This window comes from Malaya genurostris, chromosome 2, assembly GCF_030247185.1.
Source record: "Malaya genurostris strain Urasoe2022 chromosome 2, Malgen_1.1, whole genome shotgun sequence".
NCBI classification, from domain to species: Eukaryota; Metazoa; Arthropoda; class Insecta; order Diptera; family Culicidae; genus Malaya; species Malaya genurostris.
Genome location: NC_080571.1, coordinates 227,847,770 through 227,873,606, shown reverse-complemented (window position 1 = coordinate 227,873,606; position 25,837 = coordinate 227,847,770). Strand labels below are relative to the sequence as shown.

Sequence of the window (25,837 nt, the reverse complement as noted above, 5' to 3'; positions counted from 1 at the left end):
TCGTACGGGTAGCAATTCAGATTTACAATTCTGATAGCTAACCTGAAGAGTACGATCAGTTAAATAATTTTGAATCATTTTGATCAAATAAATAGGAAACTGGAAATCAGACATTTTTGCTATTAAACCTTTGTGCCAAACACTGTCGAATGCTTTTTCTATGTCTAGAAGAGCAACTCCAGTGGATAACCCAGAAGATTTATTTGATTTTATCATGTTCGTTACTCTGACAAGTTGATGAGTAGTTGAATGTTCATGACGAAATCCAAACTGCTCTGGTAAAAAAATTGAATTCTCATTAATATGAGTCATCATTCTTAACAAGATAGTTTTTTCAAAAAGTTTACTGATAGAAGAAAGTAAGCTAATTGGGCGATAACTTGATGTTTCTGCTGGGTTTTTATCAGGTTTTAGGATAGGAATTACTTTAGCGTTTTTCCATCTTTTTGGGAAGTAAGCTAATGAAAAACACTTGTTGAAAATTTTAACCAGGAGTCTCAAGGCAACATCGGGAAGATTTTTAATAAGAATATTAAAAATTCCATCATTACCAGGAGCCTTCATGTTTTTGAGTTTCCTAATAATTGATTTAATTTCATCAAAATTCGTCTCAATAATGTCATCGTGTGATAACACTTGGGTTGAAATATGATCATACTTCAGTGAGACTTCATTTTCAATAGGACTCACAACGTTTAAATTAAAATTGTGGACACTCTCGAACTGCTGAGCTAGTTTTTGTGCTTTTTCACCATTTGTAAGAAGTATTTGATTTCCTTCCTTGAGAGCAGGAATTGGTTTCTGAGGTTTCTTAAGAACCTTAGAAAGTTTCCAGAAAGGTTTAGAATATGGTTTAATTTGTTCAACTTCTTTAGCGAAATTTTCATTTCGCAAAAGAGTAAATCTATGTTTAATTTCTTTTTGTAAATCCTTAACTATGTTTTTCATAGCAGGATCACGAGAACGTTGATATTGTCGTCGACGAACATTCTTCAACCGAATGAGCAGTTGAAGATTGTCATCGATGATAGGAGAATTTAATTTAGTTTGAGCTTTGGGAACTGAAAGATTTCTAGCTTCGATAATATAATGATTCAAATTATCAATTGCTGTGTCGATGTCCGCAGAATTTTCTAAAATAGTTTCATGATCCACGTGATTTTCAATGTGAGATCTGTAATCCAACCAATTAGCTCTATGATAGTTGAAAATAGAACTAATTGGATTAATTATAGCTTCGTTGGAAAGTCTGAATGTTACAGGAAGATGATCTGAGTCAAAATCAGCATGAGTAATCGGTTCACTACAAATGTGACTTTGATCTGTTAGAACCAGATCAATTGTAGACGGGTTTTTCACGGAAGAGAAACAAGTAGGATTACTGGGATGAAGAACTGTAAAGTAACCAGCTGAGAGTTGATTATGAAGTATTTTACCATTACTGTTATTTTGCCTACAATTCCACTGGACATGCTTAGCATTTAAGTCCCCTATTACGAAAAATTTCGATCGATATCTTGTAAGTTTTTGCAAATCGCCTTTAAAGAAATTTAATTGTTCGCCGGTGCATTGGAATGGCAAATATGCTCCAGCGATGAAATAAATTCCATGAATGGTTTCAACTTCGATTCCCAAGCTTTCAATAACTTTAGTATTGAAAGAAGGTAAAATTCGATGTTTAATTTGCCGTTGGACAAAAATGGCAACTCCACCACCAATTCCAGTAAACCTGTCAAATCGATGAACCACATAATGTGGATTACTTTTCAATTTTACATTTGGTTTAAGAAAAGTTTCTGTCACAATGGCAATATGAATTTTGTGAACTTTGAGAAAATTATAAAATTCATCTTCACTCGATTTCAAAGATCGAGCATTCCAATTTAAAATATTCAAATAATTATTTAACATCACTGTTAAATTTTAAATTCATTATAATATTATTTGCAAATTTCCATCCGATTTGAAATGCTTCAAAAAGTGATGAAGTCGAATTCATTTGGATGATCATTTGAAAAAGTTGATCTTGTAGGTAGATCATTTTATTTTCAGTTATATCGCCTAAATCGACTTCATTTAAAGAAGCGAATGGCATTGAAGGAATATTTGTAGGTAGACTGCCATTAGAAGAAGATGATTTGGCCGGTCTACCTATTAATAAATTGTTTTCGTTAGAAGAAGAACTGCAAGGCGGTCCTGTGTTTTGATTATTTACATTAGAAGAAATAGGAGATAGATTTCTACCTAATATACCAGCATAACTGACATTAGAAGAAGATGATGACGAGGTCGATCTACCTGTCAATAAATTGTTTTCGTTAGAAGACGAATTGGCAGGTGCCTTAGAAGAATTTTCAGGTATATTCTGTAAATTTAAGGTCGTTGATTTGACTTGTTGTCTAAGCGAACGAGCGTTTAAAATTTTTTCCCTGACAGGACATTTCAAATAATTGGATTTATGATTTCCATTGCAATTTGAACATGAAAATTTATCAGTGGTTTCATTCATTGGACAAACGTCTTTCGAATGCGATTCACCACAATTCAAACACCGTATATCCATATGACAATTTTTGGTTCCATGACCGAAGCCTTGGCAACGACGACATTGCGTTAAGTTAGCAATACGATTATGCCGTTTATAATGTTCCCAATGAATTTTAATGTGGGAAATGAAACGTACTTTTTCTAAAGTTTTCAAATTGTTTACATCACTTCGATTGAAGTGTATTAGGTAAAGTTCATGGGAAATTCCAGAGCGTGGTTTAGAAGTACCATTCGCTCTTTTTTTCATAAGTATTACTTGGGAAGGGGCAAAACCAAGCAATTCTTTTAGTTCGTTTTTAATTTCATCAATACTTTGATCATTTGATAATCCTTTCAAGACAGCCTTGAAGGGTCTGTCTGATTTTATATCATATGAATAAAATTTATGAAGTTTTTCGGACAAATATCGAATAAGACGTTCGTAATCTTCCAATCCATCCACCAAGACTCGACATTCTCCTCTTCGTCCGATTTGAAATGAGACTTTTACTTCCGGGAGAAAAGTAGAAAGCTCAGTACGGAATGCTTTGAAGTCGGAAATCATCACCGTCACTGGTGGCATAGATTGATGTTTCTTCCCAGAACGACAAGCGTCCATTTTGGGAATTTTTGAAGAATTTTCTTCTATGTCACTACAATCGGATTCAGGAAGAATCTCGTAAATATTGTTAGACGGCATAGGATCAACGGAAGGGAAATCCGTCCGTTGTCTTTTATTTTTACATTCAGATTCTATAAGATCGTGAATGTTATTAGAAAAATGTTGAATAACGGATTGTGATTTATTCCGTATTGAATTATTTTTAGCCTTAGGCTTGTTGCCTTTCCGGTTGGACGCAGGCATTTTTGAAATTAATGAAATTTTAAATTAAATTAACTAGGCTAAATTAGTCTTCGATTAGACTCCTAGCTAGCCTTAAAAAAGGCTGATTAATTTCTTAGTCACTCTAATATCACTTAGTCACTCTAATATCACTCTTTGTATCACTTAATCACTTAGTTAGTGATTCAGGTAGCCTTGAAAAAGACTGAAGCCTTGAATCAATGAAACTCTAGGTAGCCAGAAAAAAATTCCAGGAGCCAAGAGCTATACGCGTGCGGTGCGAACGACTGTTCAACACCGACTGAGCCTGTATATCTGTTTTCTGTGTTTGGACTGCTGGATACACCTCATGATAGAGAAAGGAATTGAATCGATCATAATACTTATACTAATAATACTTATTTTTATTAAGTTTGTACATTTTATAATACAACAATATACAATTAATGACCTAATAATTATCACCCAAATTTTGAGTTATTCTTGCATTTTTACTAAATTCACCAAAAATTTCTAAAGCTTCTCTAGAAGTTATCAAAATCTATTAAATACGTTGGTCCCTCATGTGTACCGTTTGTGCTAAAGTGCACATGACTAGTTTTTATTTTTTACGTTTCGCATTCAGCTCATCAGTGCGTCAGCAGTTTATGTTGAACTGCTAACGCCATTTAACGGTTCAACATAAACCGCTGAGCCGCAAGTGGCAATGATTCTAAACGTCTTTATCGGGAGAATGATGGAAAATAAAATGGATTTTCTTCGTAAAGCGGATCAAATGAACAAGTTTACTAGACTAGTTTACTATCTCTTTGCATGCTGGAATTTAGCCTCTGAGGTGAATTTTTCGCAAATTTGTACTTCCGCAATGCATGACATTTACCTTTTTTTGAATCTGTCTTTCTTTGGTAAAGAGCTAAGCTGATAAAAATTTTTTTTTGACTGAACTGACTGATTCTCGCAGTAATTAAAAAAAGTATGACTACTTAGACTTTAAACAAAGCCCCCCCCTCGTAGATAAACGTTGACTTTTATGAATTCCGGCATCCTCCACCAAGAGAGAAAAGAAATCACTCAAAGTGCGACCGTTGACTTTTTTTTTCAGTACAAGAGTTCGAATACGAATGTAAAGAAGGAATGCTATGCAACCATTATTTTTTTTCGTACTCACACATGTACCCTCTTCTAAAAAAATCAAAGAACGTAGTATTTAATTAACCAAAATCATAATAGTTGACATTTCGAGCTTCATCTCTGCCAAAATTATGTGTTTTCAATTAAAAAACAAATTAGTACGATTGATTTCAATTGATTTTGTGTTTTTTTTTCTCGCAATCTGAATTGTAAAATGACATGTTAACTTATACACATTACTACTACAACGCACGAACAACATTTTTGTTAACGTTGTTGTTGACTCTTGTTTAAATCTAATGAATTTGAAGCACTCAGGTTTTTAATTTAATTTTTTGGATTAAATTGAATAATTTTGTTGTTGCCATTAGTTACATTCACAGTTCGTACATTTCTATTCGTGTAGTGAAATAGTGCAGACTCCTTGAAAACCATTTTCCACAAACAAACCGTGTAAAACTTTCATGTGCGTTGCCAATCAAGGGTGGTGCAGTTCCATACACTAGTCTCCACGAGAGAAAGATGAAATGTGTATCGATTGATAATATCGTATAGCGATTGTTATTTCTACTGAAGGACACGTATCAAAAACTCGGATTGGACATCTGTTATCTGTGATGATAGTAACAAAACATGCAATCGACTAGACAAACCAAGACGCAACACAATGTTTAACAAGGCCATGTGGACGACTATTGAACAGAGAGAAAATGAAAGCCATGCAGCGAATGGGCAATGGGCAGCATTAAGCAAAAGGACTTGTAAGTAATGAATAATATAGCCATGAAATTTGTTTTCTAAACAGTCAAAACTTTATTTGCATTTTTCGTTTGTTTCACGTTTCGTTATTTTTCTTATGAATTTTGTCTAAATATAACATAAAAAATGTAAGTCCTTTCCCTTAATTAATCATGTCTCACTACGTTTTTTTTTTTCAGCTGCTGCTCTATCTATCATATACCTTGCCGGATTGATAATTTTAAAAAAAGAAGCACAAGCAAAATAAGCAGCATATTCGCCAACTTTGCTCTCTTTCTCGGCATCTTTCACTCGTCATCGTTGAGTAGAAGAAAAGCTCTCAACAGCATCAGCTGCCGAAATCGTTTAGTTTTGTTTGCGTATGGTTTTTAACGTTTTCGTAGGTTGCATCGAGTAAGACGAGCGCCAAAAAGAACGAAGAAAAAAAAAGGAAAATACTATGAAGCCAACAAGCAAACTTCAAATAGTGATATCGTAAAAGGCTTTCAAGCTACGCTTTGAAAGATGGATACAACGAAAATACAAAAGAAAATATTTTGTAATATTGTCACAACCTGCTACCCTTGTAGAAAGCTTAGTTAAAATGTGAAATTGGTTGATAAATGCGCATAAGCTCATTGATGTATGATGACGCGAGAATGAATAGAATGACTGAGAATGATTAAATCAAGTCCATCAATGATCACATTGATATTCTTTTCAGGTCTAATGAAAGCAAACCAATGCAAACTTTGTATGAATTCTATCCCAGCAAAAGCATCCTATCCCTAATGGCTCTACCGTAGATGCAAATGAGTGACCGTGTAAGTGATTCTTATGTGTGCAAAAATTGTGAATACTAGTTGTACTTTTCACAAATAAAAATTTACCGTAGTATTACTACTGATGCTTTCCGGCTGAACATCCTCGGTCAGCTCATCCTGCTCCTCTTCGCAAACACTCTGATAGCGCAGCCGGTCCGGTTCACTGTCATCAATACCGACACCGGCAATAGCGCCGTATGCCACATCCTCATCATCCGTCACACTGATATTGCGCTCCTTGTAGGTGCTTTTCTGTTGTTCCACCACACCTGAGTCAATCATATCCCGGCTGGTACTGGTTTTGATGATTGCCGAATCTTCCATCAACTGTGAGGTAATTTGTTCGGTTTGTGCGAACGAGTCGATCAGTAATCCGGGCGTACCAGCTGTTATACTTTGATCCGTAATAGTCGATGACGAACGGCTCAATTCCGCCATTTTGCCTTCAATACAAGATATACTTCATTAGAAAAGTCCGTTCATTCAATACATACAGAACTTTGTCTATGAAAATAAAATAGTATCTCTACCAAAACTTACTTTTCTCCTTTTTATGCGAGTGCTTGTCTGGATCAACACTTTTCAATGTACTGCTACCGCTACTGCCGCTGCTTGGCAAAGGTTTTACCTTAACACGGTAAAAACGAGTACCACGTGATACCTTGTATCTATTCTCGTCCTTTCGAGCATGGCAGTAGTCCTTATCTATAACTGTACCAACACAGCAGATAATTTTCGGCGCATGCCCGGCCACTAGCTGCGACAAGTTGAAAGCCGCGTAGCTATCCGCATGCAAAAAGTACAACACCGAAGCATTCTGAAATACGATCGAATCGTTAGCAAATATATATGTTGAGTTTAAAACCACACCCTTAGCTACCTGATAAATTGTGTACTGATCGTAGGTTGCGTTGTAAATAATCATCACAGTGTCTCCTTTAGAACACGATTCAATAGAAACTGTTCCGATGAGTCGGCTTCGTTGCTTATCCAGCTCTTTCGTAATTTGCTGCTTTTCGAGTTCCAATGTTTCGACTCGTTCCTTGAAGTTGATTTGATTAGTGCACAACTCCGGATCCGTCAGCGATTGGATGGTTTCGATGTATTGCCGATTTTCCTTTAACAAATGTGTTTCCTTCTCTCGCAACTCATCAAGCTGACGTTCTTTTTCTTCTAAAATTCTCTTATATACATCTTGACTTCCGAGAGGTGTTCCCGGCGAACTACCCATGGAACGCTGCGATTGAACGGGTGGCTGTGTCTTCGCAGATTGAGTGCCTTCCCATCGGAGCCGTTCTTCCTCGACAGCAATTTTAATTGCCTGTTCCTTCTCGCGATTAAAATCTTCCCTTGCCTGCGCAAGCAACTGCTCATGACTGACGATGTCTATCATGTCTGGCCTTTCGATCTTTTCCAAACTAGTATCCGACGGGGACCGATCCATACTGGTCATCAATTTGTATCTACATCGCAACGATTCGATCTCGGTTTTGTGCTTATGTTCTAGTTGATCCACAGCTTCTTGAATAGCTTTCTTTTTGTCGATGTCTACATCCGCTAGCTGCCTTTCCAATTTACTAACAACCTCTTTCATTTCGGCAATCCTTTCATTCAGTTCTTTCTTCTCACTTTCATACTTGGAAACCGTCTCAATGTGACTGCCCTTCATGATCGAGTTATCCGACCGAAGCGACTGAATTTCATCATCCTTCTGGTGTACGCTTTTCCGTAGATCGTTCATCTCTAGCTCGTGGTCAACCGTCAACTGTTGAATGGTTTCACGTTCCCGGTTGCGTGCCGCATCCTGAATAGCGACCCAAGATCGATGAATTGCCTCCAGTTGGCTACGGAATTCAGCCCGATTCGTGGAATTCTCCGTCTTCATGTCGACCAACTGTCCACGCAGGAAGGATATCGATGACTGCGACAGCTGGTACACGTTTCGCAGAAGGGATTTCAACTTTTCCACCTCCAACCGTGTGGTGCCAAGATTTTCCTGGAAAAAGTTTGATGTTTTCAATAATCAGAACAATTGATATCTGATAAGGAGCAGATAGTAGTATTCTTTATTTTTAGCTTTTACATCGCACCAAGTTGTATCTAAAAATGACGAGTTTCGAGCCAAATCGGATTCGAAGTACGCAGCTTTCTCGAAGATTTTATTAAAACTTTCTGGGCATGTAGGTTGTGTCACAAAAAGAAACTTTGTACACTATTTTTTTAAATTGATCTAGACTGTGTTTTGAAAAAGACCGTCATAATGTTTGCATTAAAAAAATGGACAAAAATAGCCCATTTTCCATGAGTTTACACCTTCACTATGCAGCATCCATCATATTAACCCATGAGTCATCAGTAGACAAAATTTGACAGCTCTATCAGTCGAACTCTAACCGTGATGGCAAAAACAGTGAAGCAACTCCGTTCAGAAGTGTGCGTTATTTGCTTTGAATGAAATTTTGTCCCGATAAAGGTAACCGTCCGACCGTCCAAATATTGCAAGATGAGCTTTTTCAGAAAGGTTTTTCCATTAGAAAACAATTGGTAAAAATTGGTTTGGCCTTGTACAATAAGCAGTCTAGATCAATTTTTGAAAAAGAAGTATGCAAAGTGGCTTTTTATGACAAAGATTACATGACCAGAAAGTTTCATTGAGATCTGAGAGGGTGCGGCCAGCAGTTGTTCAAGTTGGCGCGAAATTCGTCTTATACTAACAATATTTTTAAATCCATGATAAAAATTTTGATTCTGTCTGTCAGTATTCGGTAAGTTTTATTCATCATACGACCGATAAGTATATACAGTTTGAATGTCGTGTCGGTCAAATCAAAGTTTATACGAAAAACGTGATTAATCCACCTAGTAGTGAGATGATACCTATTTTTTATCAATCACCATGTGTTTTTTGCATGGATTTTCTTCTGTGTTTTAGTTCTCATGACATTATTTTAATTATCGTCGTTTTAAACGGCAAATTGAGATTTCAATCACTCATTATCCTGTAATGTCGAAACTGCAAATCGTATCGAATTTCAATCTTAACGTGTGACAATCACTTTAGAGTTTTATTATCTATGGTACTTCCAGAGCTGGTATTCAGGAACCAGCATAACCCAAAATGATTCGAATGGTCATAAATTAATACGCCAAATAATTTACATCTTCTATATTGGTATGAGTTTTGAAAACTCATCATCTGCAATTCCAGAATCGGATAAAATTCACCAATTTTGTATGGGACCTCCTTTAATTTGAATTTTGGTTTTGAGGTTCGATTTGGCCTTTTTGAGAAAATGATTGAGCTTTGAGAAACGATTCGATACTGGAACCGGAATTCTAAAATCGGTGTAGCCGAGTTCGTTGTGCGAATTAAATTTTTGGATACCTTCCGAATCGAAAACTGAATACCACTAAAACTGAAATAAATTTATTTGGTTAACGACTATCCAAATCTGCTAACCCTCTAAACCTGATTAATTTATGTGAAATAGACATTTTTATACTAATCACCCTGTATCCCCGAAACCGGAAGTTGGATCTGACTGAAAAGCAAGATGTTATATAGAATCTTAAAACTTTTCATTTGAATCGTAGATCGGTTCAGCCATCTACGAGAAAAATGAGTTACACAATTTTAATTTCGTTTCACATATCATCCTGTAGTTCCGGAACCAGAGGTCGGAACCAAACATAATTCAGGGACCTTGTTTGGGAGCATACGACTTTTTGTATGAATCTGAGTTTGTAGAAAACGGCTGAATCATCGTTGAGTGAAATTATTTGTCACACACGCATTTGCTGATCTCGACGAATCTGGGTGTTATGTTCTCCCAGCATTTATTGCTGTAAACAGTTTAAATCAATATAATTATGGAATTGCTTTCAACTCGAAAATGCTGCCATCATCTGGTTTACATATGTTATAGCATTGTTAATATTATCCAAATAAAAAAAAATCCGTTTGGATTACGTTCGTCTGCAATCCGTCTGGCATGGCGTTTGTCACTTAAGATGTAAAAGATTAGAGATAGCCCTACTTCATATTACTGCTTGTGAACCACGAACCATCTTCTGTTTGATATATTTCACAATCGATTTTTGCTAAATGATTGATCATATTTTCAATTACTGCAATAACTTTGGCTTCTGGATTATGGAATGAACGATTATGGGTATTCGAGTAGAGGATAAATAACGTTTGCATTCAAAAAATGGTCAAAAATTACTGATTTTTCAAGGGCTTACCTTCTCCCGCACTGACGAAACTACCCATGCAGCATCAATCATAATAACCCATGAATCAGTAGACAAAATTTTACAGCTATATCAGTCGAACTCTATCCGTGATGGCAAAAACAATGAAGCAACTCCATCCAGAATTGTGCGCGTTCAAAGAGCCACGTGAAAACGAACATCGTGCGGCACTTTGTGAACACCGGATACGTCCGTTCTGGCATTTACAACATTTTGGCACTATTAGGCAATAATCAGAGCACCGAAAAAAGCCCAATTCCGGACGGCCGACGACCCTGAGCGACGAGAAGCTCCAAATGAAGTTAAAGAAGAAGAACGAGAGAAAAGTGGCTACATCGCTGCGTACGCTTAGCTGGGAGGTCGATGCAACCACCCAAACAATGAGAAAGTACCTGGCAAACATGAACATACATGTCAGGAAGCGGAAGTCGCGTCCATTGGTTTTGGAGCTGCGTGCAATGACTTAGCTGAAGCGGATGAAGAAGATGATCAACTCGATTTTCCCGGCGAATGATGACGTGGCGATGATGATGGACATCTAAACCTATCTCACCCTGGATGGCAATGACGGAATGAGCTCCGAATTGAAGTTCATTTCACACACCAAGTTCCACAAAAAGGGGCCACTAGGGCTCTTCTTTTGCTCCGGACTGGTCGTGAACGGAAAAATTTCTAGTAAGAAATGTCTGCCATAAGTTGCATCGTTAATCAAGAAATACTATAAGGGCGAAGACGTGGTGTTCTGGCCGAATCAGGCGTTGGCCCACTGCTCGAAGCGATCGTTGGAGAAAATGGAACGGCTGAATATCGATGTGGTACCCAAGGCGGCGAACCCGCCTAACATCCTCCAGCTGCGTCCCATCGAAAATTTCTGGACTAACATGAAGTCTATCATCTACTCCAACAATTTTGTCGCGAAACTGAAGGGGAATTGATTAATAAAACAAGGAAAGAACTCAAAAAATACCCCCGTGCATGTTTTCGTCCGCCATGGCGAATGTAGATATAGATTATGGCAAAGGATTCGTTTGGGCAAAATAAGTGAATTGTTAACAAATCGCTGAGCGAATGGTCTGATATTACACGATTCTGCTCAATATTGTTACTTTATTCCATGCTTGTGATTCGCCATAGGTTCGTTAACAACATTCTGTCAAAATAAAATCCATGGCATCTCACGTCACGGAAGTATTTTTGTGTAATTTATTACACTGCAGATGCGTTCAATTCTTCTAAGTGGTACCTGTATTTTATATGTGTACGATTGCTAGTGCGAGTGAGTGCTCATTTGGTGTAGCATAGTTATATATAGATAAACCATATATGAGAACCGATTCGGTCATTATATAGTTACTCAAATATAGAAGCAAAACCTAGCCAGACAAACGAAATCGAGTTCCACGACTAAACATGTAGCTCTACTATAGCCATAGAAATATGTACTCGATCTTTACCACGTGGTCTAGCTAATGGCGCCACAAAAAAAAGAACTAAACTAAACCATTGATAACGAATCTCATGTACCTGCAGCAGCAGAATGACGGTTCCCTCATCATAACTGTGCCCTGGATGGGATTTGTTCAAACTATCTGCAATATTCTGTCTGATTTCTTGCTGCTGCATTAATAGCTGTCGCTGATACTGCTCATTAAAACTTGTGGCGCTTGAAGGCAACGATTCATCGATGTAGAATTCCGAATTGATAAATTCTCCATCCTCGGCAGAGCCGAACTCTAACATTCGGCCCTGCGAGTTGGATCGCTCTATCGACGAACCTGTCGTACGAACACTAGCGGAGGCGCTTTTACTGCTAGAACATGACAGCGAAGGCAAAACACTACCACTGCCGCAGGTCATGTTGTGTTCAGCACATTTTCCTGGCGGATTCGGAGAAGCCATGTTACCGCCAGGACACGATGCACTTTCGATTTTACTATTCCTATCTCTAGTATCATGACTGGTGTACAAAAATGTGTTAGTTGATTGAGTTTGAATAGAATTACACTGCTTAGCGAATGCAGTTTCAGTAAGAGAGCTAGGATTAGTAGTGGCAGTATTTTTGTTTAGTCGCACCTCTGTCAGTGTTTCTGCGCTCGTCTTTAGCACTCGTTCGGTTGAGGTGGCCATGCTGCAAGTCTCCACTTTCGATCTAGTTTTATGCCGGCGATCAATCGGACTTTGTCCCACTTTTTCAAACTCCTCCGTATCGGTTTCCGATTCACATCCCCTGAAATTCAGTGTACCATTAGTCAGAGTTTCAGCTACCAAATACAATAGCGTACTTTTCTTCGTCTTTCGGTTGTGCTTGTTCAGCATTACCAGAAGATGCTGCTTCATCTTCTTTGACTTCCTCCTGCAGAGCACTGTTTTTGCTTTGATTGGTCTCAGACGATTTAGATGAGAAGAAGTCTATCACAGAATCCATATTCGGTAGTTGATTTTTCTCTGTGAGCTCAGGCAAGAAGCATGAAAGCTCCTGAATATCTGTAGCAAAGGAAAAACAAGAAAAATAGTCGATCAAATTGGTTTGTATATAAAATGAAATTAGCTTACCTTGTTTGTTCAACCTCGGTAGACTAGAATCAAAAGTAGGTGGGGCCTGGATAGCGTACGATGGCGGCATGTCGTCCATACCAGGGAAAAGAGTGCTAAGAAAGTGGCCCTCAAATTGCGAGGTAAACTCGTGCCGTCGCATGACTTCCTCGTTGTGGATTGTCAGAAGTCGGCACGCTAATTCGGAAGCCCACTGAAAACGAACATTATATGTCACATGGTTGCGAAAGAAACGCACAACATTCAACTTACTCTTAGAAAAGAATTTGAGAATATTCTACGACGAACCACTTCAGTCACGGCACTTACGTACATACAGGGAGCCATGTGAATTTGCTCGATTATTCCCAGATGCTTTTGCAGACGCTTCAAACCAGTGTGATAAAACAGCAGACTATTGTCAATTTCATACACTCTTGTTTCGACGTGAATGATATACCTGATCGAAAAATATTACGTGAAAAATTCTGCTACACCTTTTTGTTAGCCTTGGTTAACTTACCGTAATCGATGAGAGAGGTTGCTACCCAGTTCTTCCTTTGCCTTGGCACAACGACGCCGTATATCACGCAAAAGATTGTGGTTTTCCTGCATCAACATCAGCTGTTTACGGTGATACAAACAAAGATCCGGCAAAATTGACGTGTCACCCAGCCTGTTTGCTTGGTTTTGGTTCTGCTGGAATGATTGAGCAAGCTCGTTCTGATCCTGCACGATCTTTTTTGCATCAAACATCAATCGCTCCAATCCACAAAGACGTGCCTCTAGGCCTTTGATTTCTTTCATATCTTCCTACATAGCAAAAAAATGCGAAGCAAGTTACTAAAATATCTAGTCTGGACTCCGACTGAAATATGATACTCACTCTTTGAGACAATTCTACCGCCTTAACGATGTTTTCCTTGAGTTGCGCCATGGTGGCATTCTCGAATTGCTCCATCCCGCGGAGACATTCATCTGCCATACGTTTTAATGTACGCTGTCCTTCAGAAGCGGAGATCCAGTCCAGTAGCGAAATACACTTTGCCTTATCTTTCTCCGATAGTTTGGTTTCTTCAGTAGGCGCCTCATTTTCCAACTCTTTCGAAACGTTTTCTTCGGGTGATACTAAAGGAGATTTCTCCGGGACTCCACTGGTTTCGCTCCCAGCACTAGTACTCGTTGGATCATGATTGCTAGCAGTTTTACTGCTGGTGGTAGATGAGCTTGTGATCGCATTGCTAGCGTCAGCGTAGACTTCATCGAAAGCACCGAATGGACGTGAATCAGCATTTTTCATTAGCGTCGAAAGAATTGGAACCTCGGACAGCTGTTTCAGATCCTTGTCAAATCTACAATGGCAGATGATAATAGGTAATAAATTTCAACAAGAGCTATGTAGCTAGTCAAATTACTCGGATAAAATTGCCACATTCTCTTTGTAATGTTGTCGATGTTCGTCATATCGACGATAAAAATCGGTAACCCGTTCCTGGAATTCGGCCACCACATCCTCCATGTTGGCAACCACAGCTGCCCAACCTTGTTGCTGCAGGTGCTGTTCGTGCACCAACGTATCGCAGGTTTTAGCTTCCTCCTTGGCCATTTCACAAATTTGCTGGGCTAATTGGGATCGGCTCACAACCGTACTGTACGCAGCCGGTAGCTCGAGGCACTTGTCCACCTGCAGTTTCAGATCATTGTCTGGAAGAGGAAAAAAAGTGTTATATTTTCGGTGGATTATGGATAAACTATAGACTATGGATCATACATATATACAATCCTCTAAACAGACTCATATTCAATCTTTTAAATCTTTGTAAACAATTTCATACATTTAGAAATCGAGCCTTCTAAGACCTTGATTGACTTTTGCAGTATTAGGGTATGGTGTTTACAAGGTGTTGGTGATTCCGAATCTAAGGTACTAGAGTCGAAAGCCAGTTATCGTATGATCAAGCCTCAAACTGGGAAGATTTTCAGTATCGGTAGAATCGAAGCATTGTCAATTAAACTCTCGTACGCCGTTTGACAGTCTGGGGATTTCATAGCTCAATAGTGGATGCGAATAATTCTAAGGTTGTCGGCCAAGAAGGAAACCGAAATCTTCTTCTTGATTCTATGAAAGCCACTAAGGTAGAGAGGATTCTAAATTGAACGAGTGAATAGCCTAACTTCTTAGCCGTTGTCATAACAAATTGCAATAAACGAGAAGCTTTAACTGTAATTCAGTTGGTTTTGTGTTTGAATGTTAGCTGTGCATCTAGGAAAACTCCGAGATAATTGACGCACGTCGATGTAAAAAACCTAGCCTTGGTATTACATCCCTTTTGTGGAATTTGACCTTCTGTTTTCACAGACTTCGCAGCCGATCCTAATCATCTAAGACACTAAGCATCCCTTCCAGGTCGGGTTCAAACATACAAGTACTGACTTGTACGATCAGTATCAGTGCATTTAACCGCTATCTCGGGTTAACGTTATGTCGATGTACTAATGATGAATCCTCCGAAATACTATTCGAATTTGGAAATCACTTCTATTCTTTGTAATCGTAACGAGCTGTTAAGATTGCAAGGAATAAAAACGATTTACAAATTCGAAAAGTATTTTGAAGCTTTTATCGTGGTTTACTAACGTATGATTGGATTCGCGCCAATCTTCAAATCTCGGGTTACTAATTGGTCCAGACACACCTCAAATACGACGAATACTATATGGCATGGGATAGGACTGACTACTCCGCTTTGCTCAAGGAAATCCATATCAATGTCCGACTTACGATGCAAACAGTTCTGCTATTGGTCTTCAGAGATCATTTAATCGTTTGTCATCTGCTTTTGATTTTAATCTGTTACGCAATAGAATACACGCTAATTTTGTGTATATTATAATAATGATCAGGACCAGTGCTGTGAAATTTCATTCAATTCAATTGAAATCGAATGTACACACACTGACGATCACTCTACTGCAGTAAACTTTACGTTCTAACACACTATCTTCGCTGTCGCAGCGAAGGGACATCATCCCGTCCTTCATTCGTTTATCTTTCTACTGCAACTCAGTTTAACCAGCGTCAGTTTATCTCTTCAAGTAACAAAATATCTCTTACAATTCAATGAGAGAGCGGCCTTCAAGTGAGGTTCATGTAAACATTCAAATTGGTTCAAGATAATGGATGAGAGGTAAACTAGTCATGATAACTGAAATATCAATTACAAACTAAACAAAAAATAGTTGTTTCCTCTTTCAGTTGTCATTTTTAATATTTCGAAACGCATCTCAATACATTTCAAACAGTCGAAATGATCGATTTCAACTTACTGGTGATAATTGAAGACTCAAATGAGAACCATCACCCAATGTTGCACATATGCTTCGTGTAACTAATTCAGTCATCCACCTTCGGCGCGGATATCCTTTTATTACTTACACCCATCTCGAATAACGTTGAACTATTCACTACACGAAATAGAGAAAGGTCAAAATGAATAAGCAATCATCGTAGAGACCTAATAAATTCATCATATTCCGTGAGGTAGCAGCAATGGGGGAGTGCTGGATATAGTTCATAACACACACATAAGACTAATACAGAGTACTAATGCAGAGGAAAACGTCTTAATTTGCTTGTCGTGAGTTAGGTTTAAACGATGATCGCTGCATGAATATTTGTTCCACATTCGCGTTAAGTCATTCTGCAAAGAATAGATATTCATGCGAGCAACGAAGCAGCGTCGGCTTCGTTCGCACTCGAATATACGGAGTGATCATCGAACGAATATCAGAGCGATTATCGAACAAAGGCGAAGGGAAGCGAACGATGATCATTGGCGTTCGTTGCATTTTTGATATTCGAGCAACATCGCCGCCACCCTCTATTTATCATTATGGTCGGAGAGAGTTTTGTGTCATCGAGTTGATGTTTATTCGCACTTGCTCACTACCCACAGTGAAGACAAGGAATACAATGGAACAGGTAGACTAATTTGCACTACAAACTGAGCAAGCAAAACTTCAAGTGACTAGGTACGTTTATTCAATTGACGATGAATTCTGAGAGCCTCAGCTAAAAACGTAAAATTAATGAGAAGGAATTTGTTGACAGTCGACGGGCATGAATTTCATTTTCATCTAATAATATTCGATTGAAATGAAGTTTTACCGCACTTATTAGGACCACATTGTGTCGGTTGATTGAACATATAACTAAATGAAGATAACTAATTTCCATTGCATAGGAAACTGGTCTTCACAAGTCAGTGGTTGTATGTTAGAACCCTGACCTGGAAGGATTCTTAGTGTCAGTAGGATCGTCACACTAGCCATGCAATGGTTTTGTAAGTAAAGAATCAGCGGCGAAGTCCGTTAAAACAAACTGATCAAATTCATCGGAGAAAAGGTGATACCGAGAATCTACTTTTTGTTGAGAGAAGATCCTCTCAAAATTTTCTTTCACCTCTAGCACTGGATCACACTAAATCGCTAGAGCAGAGCTCTAAAACTCTCTGAGGTGGATGCAGATATTTTCACCGAAGTGTCCATGCCGGTGAACACTCTGGTTTACGGTTCTCATAAGAGAAGCGAAAGGCACAGAAAAAATATAATTTATCGTCAAATTTAAGTTTTTCCTTGCTGCGAAAAAGATTGTCACAGCAAGGCCAACGCTACCTTCTATAAATTTAAAAATTAAATCACAGAAGTGTTCGTTCACTAGCACGCAGCAGTGGTCACTTGGGTGTATTTAGGCGAGAGCGCGTGAGAGCGGTTTATGCGAAGAGAGCCACACCAGCTTCTTTAACTACAATCACACATTCAAATGCTGTCTATTCGACACTGAGAAGAAGTGCGCTCGGTGGCATACCCAGTGTTAAAATGAAACTTTCTCTTTTCTGTTTTTTTTTTCGAGATAAAAATAAGCTATTTTCGTTGTTTCCGGAAGTGAAAGTGGAAATCTCAGTTCGGTGGGAAAGTTATAAACATAAATTATGCCAGGGCTTCGGCCATTGTAAAACAAATTGTCATATGGACATACGCTGTTTAAATTTTGATAATTCGCTTGCTGTTCAATGAACGCTTGCTGGCTGTGAACCTCAGATGAATTGTCTTATTGTGATGGAAATCATAAAACTAATTATTAACTACGTCTTAATAGACCAAAAAATTGAATTCTCATGTAATAAAATTCATTTTAAAATCATTAGGGCATGTTCAGGAGTGTTTTAGTTCTAGATGCATAATTTATGTCAGTTACAAAATTTAAATCTGGATTTTATAACAAGCAAAACTGGCAGCTCCAGCAGTGTTTTACTCGTGTTTCAAATACACAAAAAATAGAACGGCATCGTAGACCAGTTTTAAATTTGACAGAAGAACTGGTCGAATAAATAAACTAGAACGGCTTGCTGGGGATACGTTTATTCCAGTTTCTGCTCTATTATAGATATTCCATATAGAACTTCTAGCTGCTGAATTTGCTCTTAGGTGTACATATTTCTAAGATTAATAAAAAACGATTCGGCTGCTACGATGGTTCACAGCCTAAGATTCAATACTGGTCCTCAGAAACCAGTCTCAGCTCTTAAAAAAGGAACTCAAAAACTCCTTGCAAACGGTGGATAAGATCAAAGTCGATAACTTCTCCAATTTTGTGAGTCCTATTGTCTAAAACTTAATAAAAATCCAACAGAAGCGTCCAAATTATCCTTATTTCTCCAAATGAGCTTTCATTGTGCTGTTATTGATAACAACTAAGGCTGTGAACCATTTCGCGGTTAATTTTAACTTTTGGTTGAAATCTGACACTTGAAAGCTCTGATGCTTCCTGATTGGTTTAAAACTGCCTTAAAAATCTTAAAAATCATTGGACGAGACATGTTCCACTTTATGAAAAAGTGCGGGTAGGTAAAGTCAGAGACATAATCGGATTGACGTGAATATGAAAAAATTACGCTAATTTAAAAGTATCTCACAAAAAGCAAAGTCTTGGCATTACATCCGTTTTGTGAAGTTTAACCTTTCTGTTTGAACAGATTTCGCAGCCGGTTCATAGCGTACAGAATCATTGCATGGCTTTAACTACGATCCTACTGACACTAAGAAAGTATCTAACACTACTTGCGTATCCTGAAGTCACCAAACCAATATACACAATGTAATGTAATCTTTTATCCTTACTCAGTATATAAGGCAGAAACGAAATGTTCCTTATTATTTCAAAAAAAAAAGAAAGGTAAACACACTTCATAAGTTTTCCTCTGACACTGTTTGACACCATACATTTCAGAAAGCTTTGATTTTGGTTGTGTCATATAACTGAAAATCATAATAAATTGCTGATCACATTTCCGTTGGCATGCAGCAAAAATTATCCTAATACGTTGGATACTACAAAAGATGTTGACGATTAAAAACTTATCACTCTTCCAAAGGGTTAATTTTGGAAAGGCGTCCCATAGTAAAATTAATACGTTTTCACGTCAAAAAAAATCATGATGCTGTTACTCATATTTGAGCTAGTAACATTTTTCCCGAGTTTTCACTAAAACTCCCGATTTTCCCGGTGAAACTAAATTCCCGATTTTTTCCCGGTTTTCCCGATATTTTCGGTCACTTACCACCCTGCATTAAAGTGAGCACCAACCACATACCCTGCTTGAAGGAGGGGACAAGGACAAGGACCGCCTGGGTGTCCCGGAGATGTTTTGAAAGAAGAAGGTCGGTTTTCAAATTCGATTTGTTCTGAGAGTACTTTAAAAGGCTGAAATGCATAACGGCCGAAAACACTTGAATTGCAGGTTTTTCGATTAGTGATTGGACGACTCGGACTGCGTTACCTCGTTGTGGTATAACAACTAGAAAATAAAGTAAAAAGGTGGCCTCGCCGCCTTGCGTCCTTCTAATGCGAGGCCAAGCGATAGCTCCTAGCTTTAAATAGACCGGGATTGTTTGTGTGCGGGGCCGCCGCTTCCGACATTATGCCAAACAGATTTATGCCTAACAAAAGTTATGCCAAACAAATTTCGGCCAAATGACGCACACCCAAATTCGGCACCATCTAGAGCCAAATTTTAAAAAAGAATGCCTCCAGAAGCACCTGCTGCCCTTCTTTCGGTCCCACGAAGGTGTCAAGCTAACGTTGATGTTCTTAAACCAATGGAGGCAAATTCGCCAAAGTTCTGGGTGATTATTAAATTAAAACTTCAGCAAACAGGGAAGATTTTTCAAAATGACAAGAATTTGAAGAAAGAGTCGATGAAAAGTGCGGCCATTTACCCTAGGAATTTACCTAGGAAACAATCAACCATGCAAGAAATATAGCTAATTAATATGTGTGTGTTTATTTCCTGAATGTTTCAACAATATCCGGCTTAAAATGAATTGTTGTGATCATTTTTGTCTGTTGCTTTTTTTGAGTACAGTCCTTATTAGCAGTTCGAATTTAATTGCCATGCTAGCAGTCCAACACAACCCCAAAATTTACTTTGCCTAAATAGATTTTCTGATGTCTCAGACGTGAACTGGTCGTCAATAGAAAATGAGCATTTAGAGTGCCACGGTAACAAAGCAACAGTTTTGTACAAAAAAATCATTTAAATCCATTGACAGCCTTCACATTTTCGTCTTCGATTCAGCCTGACATTAGTAATCCAAAATTGTGGCTCAATTGTCTAAAACTGTATCTGCTAAGCGGTTTGAGCTGAACTGCCAATGTCAGTTCAATTAAAACCGCTAATGCTCTGATGAGTCGAAGATGAGATGTGACAAAAATGAATGTTATATGTGCTTTGCACAGAAGTTAATTCGTAATGAAGAACCACTAAATGTACGATTTTAGAGAACTGACTTTGCAAATTGCATTTAAATGGAGCGCCTCTTGGATAGCTAAAAACGAATTTCGTCCACTAACTTACGAATAGTTTCGTGATAAACTAGATTTTGTTTCATTGATAGTGAGTGGATCCCTAAATAATTAATAAATGGAGCACCTAAAGGATTGATTTATATATTTCATACAAATCGAAAATCTTCGATGCGTTGTTCGAGAATCCATAACAGAAACCGTAACATCAAATGGAGCTAAGATATAAAAATCTGGCAACAGTACACTCACCAGCCTCTATACTTGGCCACGGTTGCGGTTGATTTTTGGCATCCGTACTAAACATGTAAATCGGGTTAGTGTCCGTGCCGGCCGGATAGTTGCACACTCGGTTGTCGTCCAGCAGTATCTCACCGCCACTGACGAGCAGTACAACACTTTGACGTGGTATGCCATGATGCCGTTCAATTGTTTCTTTGAGCGAGCGTACACTGCAACAAGATACAAACAGGAAACCGTGTTAGTTTTTTGAAGAAAAAAAACGCACTTTTTTTTAACAACGTACTTCTCTAGAGCTTTGCTCATCTCGAACGTCAGCATGCGCCCGATATCGACGTGGAATACGTACAACATTTTAGCGGTTTGGGTTCACTCCGGATTCAGTCCCAAAACAGTGGCACAGATCGGTCAATAGGCCTTCAACTAGCAGAAACTACCGCTAAGCGTATTGAGGCATTGAAGGCGTTGGAAACGCACCGGTCGCTCGTAGATGATGACCGTCGAAGTTGTCGTTACACCGTACGCAGATAAAATACACTTGCGTACATTTATTCTTACTAGGCGTTTTCGCTAGGTAGGATGCCACTGGGCCACTTCTAGAGACCCTAATGCAGATTGAGGTTAACACGCTTATCTTCCATCCGGTGAATAGCACTAGTGAACAATGGAAGTAGTGAACTTAAAAGGGGCTCGACGTAGTTTACCGTGCAATCAGTGCTATCTATTCCTCTTCCTTTTTGGTGAATGTTAATCCTTACTGGTTTCCTAATTCTCACTTTCTGCTATAGGACGTACATTATCACTATATGTACAAAGCAGCCATTGAGAAGCACACGAATGTAGTAGTATTTTTGCAGGCTTTTTCGCCTACATATATTGGTGCTTTGTGGTACCTGAAAAAGAAAAACAAAATGCATTACTCACTGCTGGCATAATGTTGAAAAACCCCCTCGAAATGCAATGTTTCACCTGCTCGAAAACAAGAAATCAATAGCATATGCGAATAAATGTTTTCAACAAATAGACCAAAACATTACATCATATTTTACATCCGAAAAAGCATCCTAGGAGACCTATTTTCGAAGTTTATCGGTGCTACGGGCGCTCGATCAACACCCTCACGCCTACGTGCCACTAGATAAACGTACTTCCTCTGTTCCGCAAACAAAACTCCCGAGCCAGACACTCCGTTCGACCTCGTTGGCGGCTATTTCCTGTAAGCTCATACGGCTCGCTGTTTGCGGGGCTTCTGAGACGTCAATCACCTGTCCGCGGACTTTGTGGCCCCACGCTGATGATGATGATGATGATGATGATGATGATTTCATTCCGCATCGCAGACAACAAAAATCATATGCTTCACAGCCGCAATATATTTTTTTTTTGTTTTTGCTCGCGACGTGCGGGACGGCAAGACACCAGGCAGCGCAGGTTCACTCATAACTCAGACAAAATGCGCTGTGACTGGCGGTTTTGTTATTCTTTGTTCAATCCTGCTGGAGCATCAGGCTACAGGCCGATCAGAATGATTACCGATGGTGCAACATGAGTAGATTTCAAAGTGCAACATGGTGCAACATGAGTAAATTTCAAAATTTCAAAGGGTTCAAAGTGGTAAATGGGCCGCCGAGAGGCTTTATTAGATGCCTTCTCTTCTTATGCGTAGATGTTTTTACGCGCATAGCTTGCAAAAAATATCAGATCTATTCCATTGCGATAATTGAACGGACGGCATTCGGTCAGCAGAATCTATTTATGGTTGAACTGATAAGGGTTTTATCGCTGACCTAAATAATTGTCGCTACGTTTGTTCTGATGGCAAGATAAAGTATAGAAACAACAGAATCGCAATATATTACATGATGCCAAAATCGTTATAAACATTTGCCGTTATTTCGGTTAAAGGAATCCCAAAGTTTGACGTACTTCACAAGCCTCTATTGTTAAGGCCATCATCCAAGTACCAGGAAATTTTCTATGAAAAAATAGAAAATTTTACCAATACATTTGGAAAACATTTATCTATCTGCATGGCGAAAATGGTTGGAAAATTCGGAGGATTTTTCAAAAGTTTTCAAAAATAACTTCGAGTAGTTTTGTTATCTTTCACAATTATTTCGAAAAACAATTCGACGACATGATAAACTTTTTCAAATAAACCATATTTGGGCTACAAGGATTACATTCAGACACATTTTTGGGAAAGTTTTCTCCGCTTTTCATGGAAATTAAACGATTTTCATAGAAGCGATTTCGTTGTCTTTTGACTATTTAAAAGCACTAAATGAATTAGAAACTATTTTACTACTATACTTATTCAAAATAAAGACAGTTTCGTAAAGTTAATTTTTATCTATTCTTTACGTTTCGTCTTCGACTTGTCAGTGCAGAGCAGTTCAAATTGAACTACTTAGTGCAATTTGAATATATTTGTGTTTCGCAAAAACGTTAACTTTATGCGGACCCTGTCAGCGAAATCAATCTTCAGTCCAGCAACGCCATCGCACGGCATCACATTCAACATATGATGTAAATTGTATGGGCGCGCAGTGCTGCTATTTTGGCGTGCACGTATTTGACATTTCTCTCCCCTACTTCTATGTACGAGGTTCGATGCGGACTCGCTTGAGGGTGCCATGCTCGCTAAAAAGGATGTTGTCAATGATTTGTTCGTGAAATGTGAGAGCTGGATATCTTGTTAATATTATGTCTTTGCTTTATGCCTGCTTAGTGGTTCTAATTGAGCTGTTTAATTTGAACTGTTCTGCACTGACAAGTCGAAGACGAAACGTAAAGAATATTAAAAACAATGATGTGCCCATAGCACGAAAACGGCTTTTAGCCAAACCCCAAAATCTTTTCACAGAATAGAATTTTCCAGTCAACTGAAAGAAATCCGCTTCTATTTGAATGTGTGTGTGATTCAAATTTAAGCTGTCATTGTCCTAAAATATGTTTGGCAATTTCATCCAGATCCGACTTCCGGTTCCAGAATTATAGGGCGATGAGTGTCAAAACATATAAATCGCCTTTCAAAATGACGATGCAAAACTTGAAAAATTGACTAGTGAAAATTGGTCCGGAGGGCTAAATGTTCTATACCATTCGACACAGTTCATCGAGCTGAGCAATATCAGTGTGTGTATGTGTGTGAGTGTGTGACAAATAATGTCACTCATAGAATAAAAATTCAATAGTGGTCAAAAACTCTGCAACGAGACTCACTCAAATTTTTAAGTGATCATCATTTGATCGATTTCCACAAACTTAGGCTCAAATAAAAGTTTCTATAGTACCATAGGTTGCTGTTATGTTTCATCAGGGTGCCACTTCCGGTTCCAGATCTATGGGGTAAAGTGTTTCTAATCATTTTGTATGAAGATGCAAAATAAAGAAAAATTCTTATCAACTTGATATAACTGTCTACAAATTGAAAAGGTTATGTTAGTTCATACCCAAAGAAAGTTTCTTATTTTATTCAAGATTGAAAAAATAAGATTCGTGACAGAATTTTCTAGTGATATTTTTTGGAAATATAAGTAATATAAGAAAGGCATCATTACGCTACTAGGTGGATTAATAAAAGTGTTTATGTAAACTTTCAAAGTTATGCGTTTTTTATACAAATTTTCAAAATTATGCGTTTTTTATGAACATTTTTGAAGTTCTGCTTTTTTTTCTATGCAAATTTTCAAGGTTATGCGACTTTTTCAATCAGTTATGCGAGTTTTATGCGAATTTTCAAAATTATGTGTTTTTTATGCAAATTTTCAAAATTATGCGGTTCTTTGAAAATTATTGAAGTTATGGGTTTTTTTATGCGAATTTTTAAGGTTATGCGATTCTTTTTATGAAAACTTTTAAAATTATACGGGTTTCTATTCGAATTTTCAAAGTTATGTGTTTTTTATGCGAGTTTTCAAAGTTATGGGTTGTTTTTATGAGAATTTTCTAAGTTATGTGGTTATTTAAGTAAAATTTCGAAGTTATGCGATTTTTCGGGCGAATTTCCAAAATTATGCTGTATTTTATGTAAATTTTTGAATTTATGCGGTTTTTTATGCGAACTTTCCAAGTTATGCAGTTTTTTAATGCGAATGTTCGAAACTCTGCTGTATTTTTAAGCGATTTTTTTTGCACCGCATAAAAAGACTTGAAAGTAGATACGCTATAAAAACACGTACTGTTCAAACCAGATTAGTTGAATAGTGTAGCAGTAAAATGTTTCTTTTCATAATCAATTAAAATACAAGCCACCATTCTATTGCTTCAAACCTGGTATATCAGCTCATATATAGGGTGATTTTTTAAGAGCTTGAGAACTTTTTTAAACAATAAAACGCATAAAATTTGCAAAATCTCATCGGTTCTTTATTTTAAACGTTAGATTGGTACATGACATTCACTTTTTGAAGATAATTTCATTTAAATGTTGACCGCGGCTGCGTCTTAGGTGGTCCATTCGGAAAATCCGCTTTTTTATCGACAAATTTTGTTCAGCGATGAGGCTCATTTCTGGTTGAATGGCTACGTAAATAAGCAAAATTGCCGCATTTGGAGTGAAGAGCAACCAGAAGCCGTTCAAGAACTGCCCATGCATCCCGAAAAATGCACTGTTTGGTGTGGTTTGTACGCTGGTGGAATCATTGGACCGTATTTTTTCAAAGATGCTGTTGGACGCAACGTTACAGTGAATGGCGATCGCTATCGTTCGATGCTAACAAACTTTTTGTTGCCAAAAATGGAAGAACTGAACTTGGTTGACATGTGGTTTCAACAAGATGGCGCTACATGCCACACAGCTCGCGATTCTATGGCCATTTTGAGGGAAAACTTCGGAGAACAATTCATCTCAAGAAATGGACCGGTAAGTTGGCCACCAAG

At 38.1% G+C, this 25,837-nt stretch overlaps 1 protein-coding gene across 5 annotated transcripts in view; it reads right to left on the bottom strand.

Annotated features, from left to right (window-relative positions):
• The window catches only part of LOC131427902 (RB1-inducible coiled-coil protein 1), a 54,076-nt gene that overhangs the window by 16,878 nt on the left and 11,361 nt on the right, over positions 1-25,837 (bottom strand). For 4 of the 5 annotated variants that reach the window (XM_058591477.1, XM_058591476.1, XM_058591478.1 and 1 more), the window contains exons 2-13: positions 21,240-21,846; positions 20,966-21,165; positions 14,265-14,553; positions 13,736-14,201; positions 13,373-13,662; positions 13,123-13,309; positions 12,871-13,063; positions 12,600-12,801; positions 12,391-12,544; positions 6,944-8,059; positions 6,604-6,880; positions 6,130-6,506 (exon numbers count right to left, since the gene is read on the bottom strand). In XM_058591477.1, coding sequence (XP_058447460.1) covers positions 6,130-6,506; positions 6,604-6,880; positions 6,944-8,059; positions 12,391-12,544; positions 12,600-12,801; positions 12,871-13,063; positions 13,123-13,309; positions 13,373-13,662; positions 13,736-14,201; positions 14,265-14,553; positions 20,966-21,165; positions 21,240-21,307 — 3,819 coding nt within the window. In that variant the 5' untranslated portion in view covers positions 21,308-21,846. Of the gene's footprint in view, positions 1-5,214; positions 5,593-6,129; positions 6,507-6,603; positions 6,881-6,943; positions 8,060-12,390; positions 12,545-12,599; positions 12,802-12,870; positions 13,064-13,122; positions 13,310-13,372; positions 13,663-13,735; positions 14,202-14,264; positions 14,554-20,965; positions 21,166-21,239; positions 21,847-25,837 lie in introns of those variants that run through there. The other variant, XM_058591479.1, reaches the window with a different exon arrangement.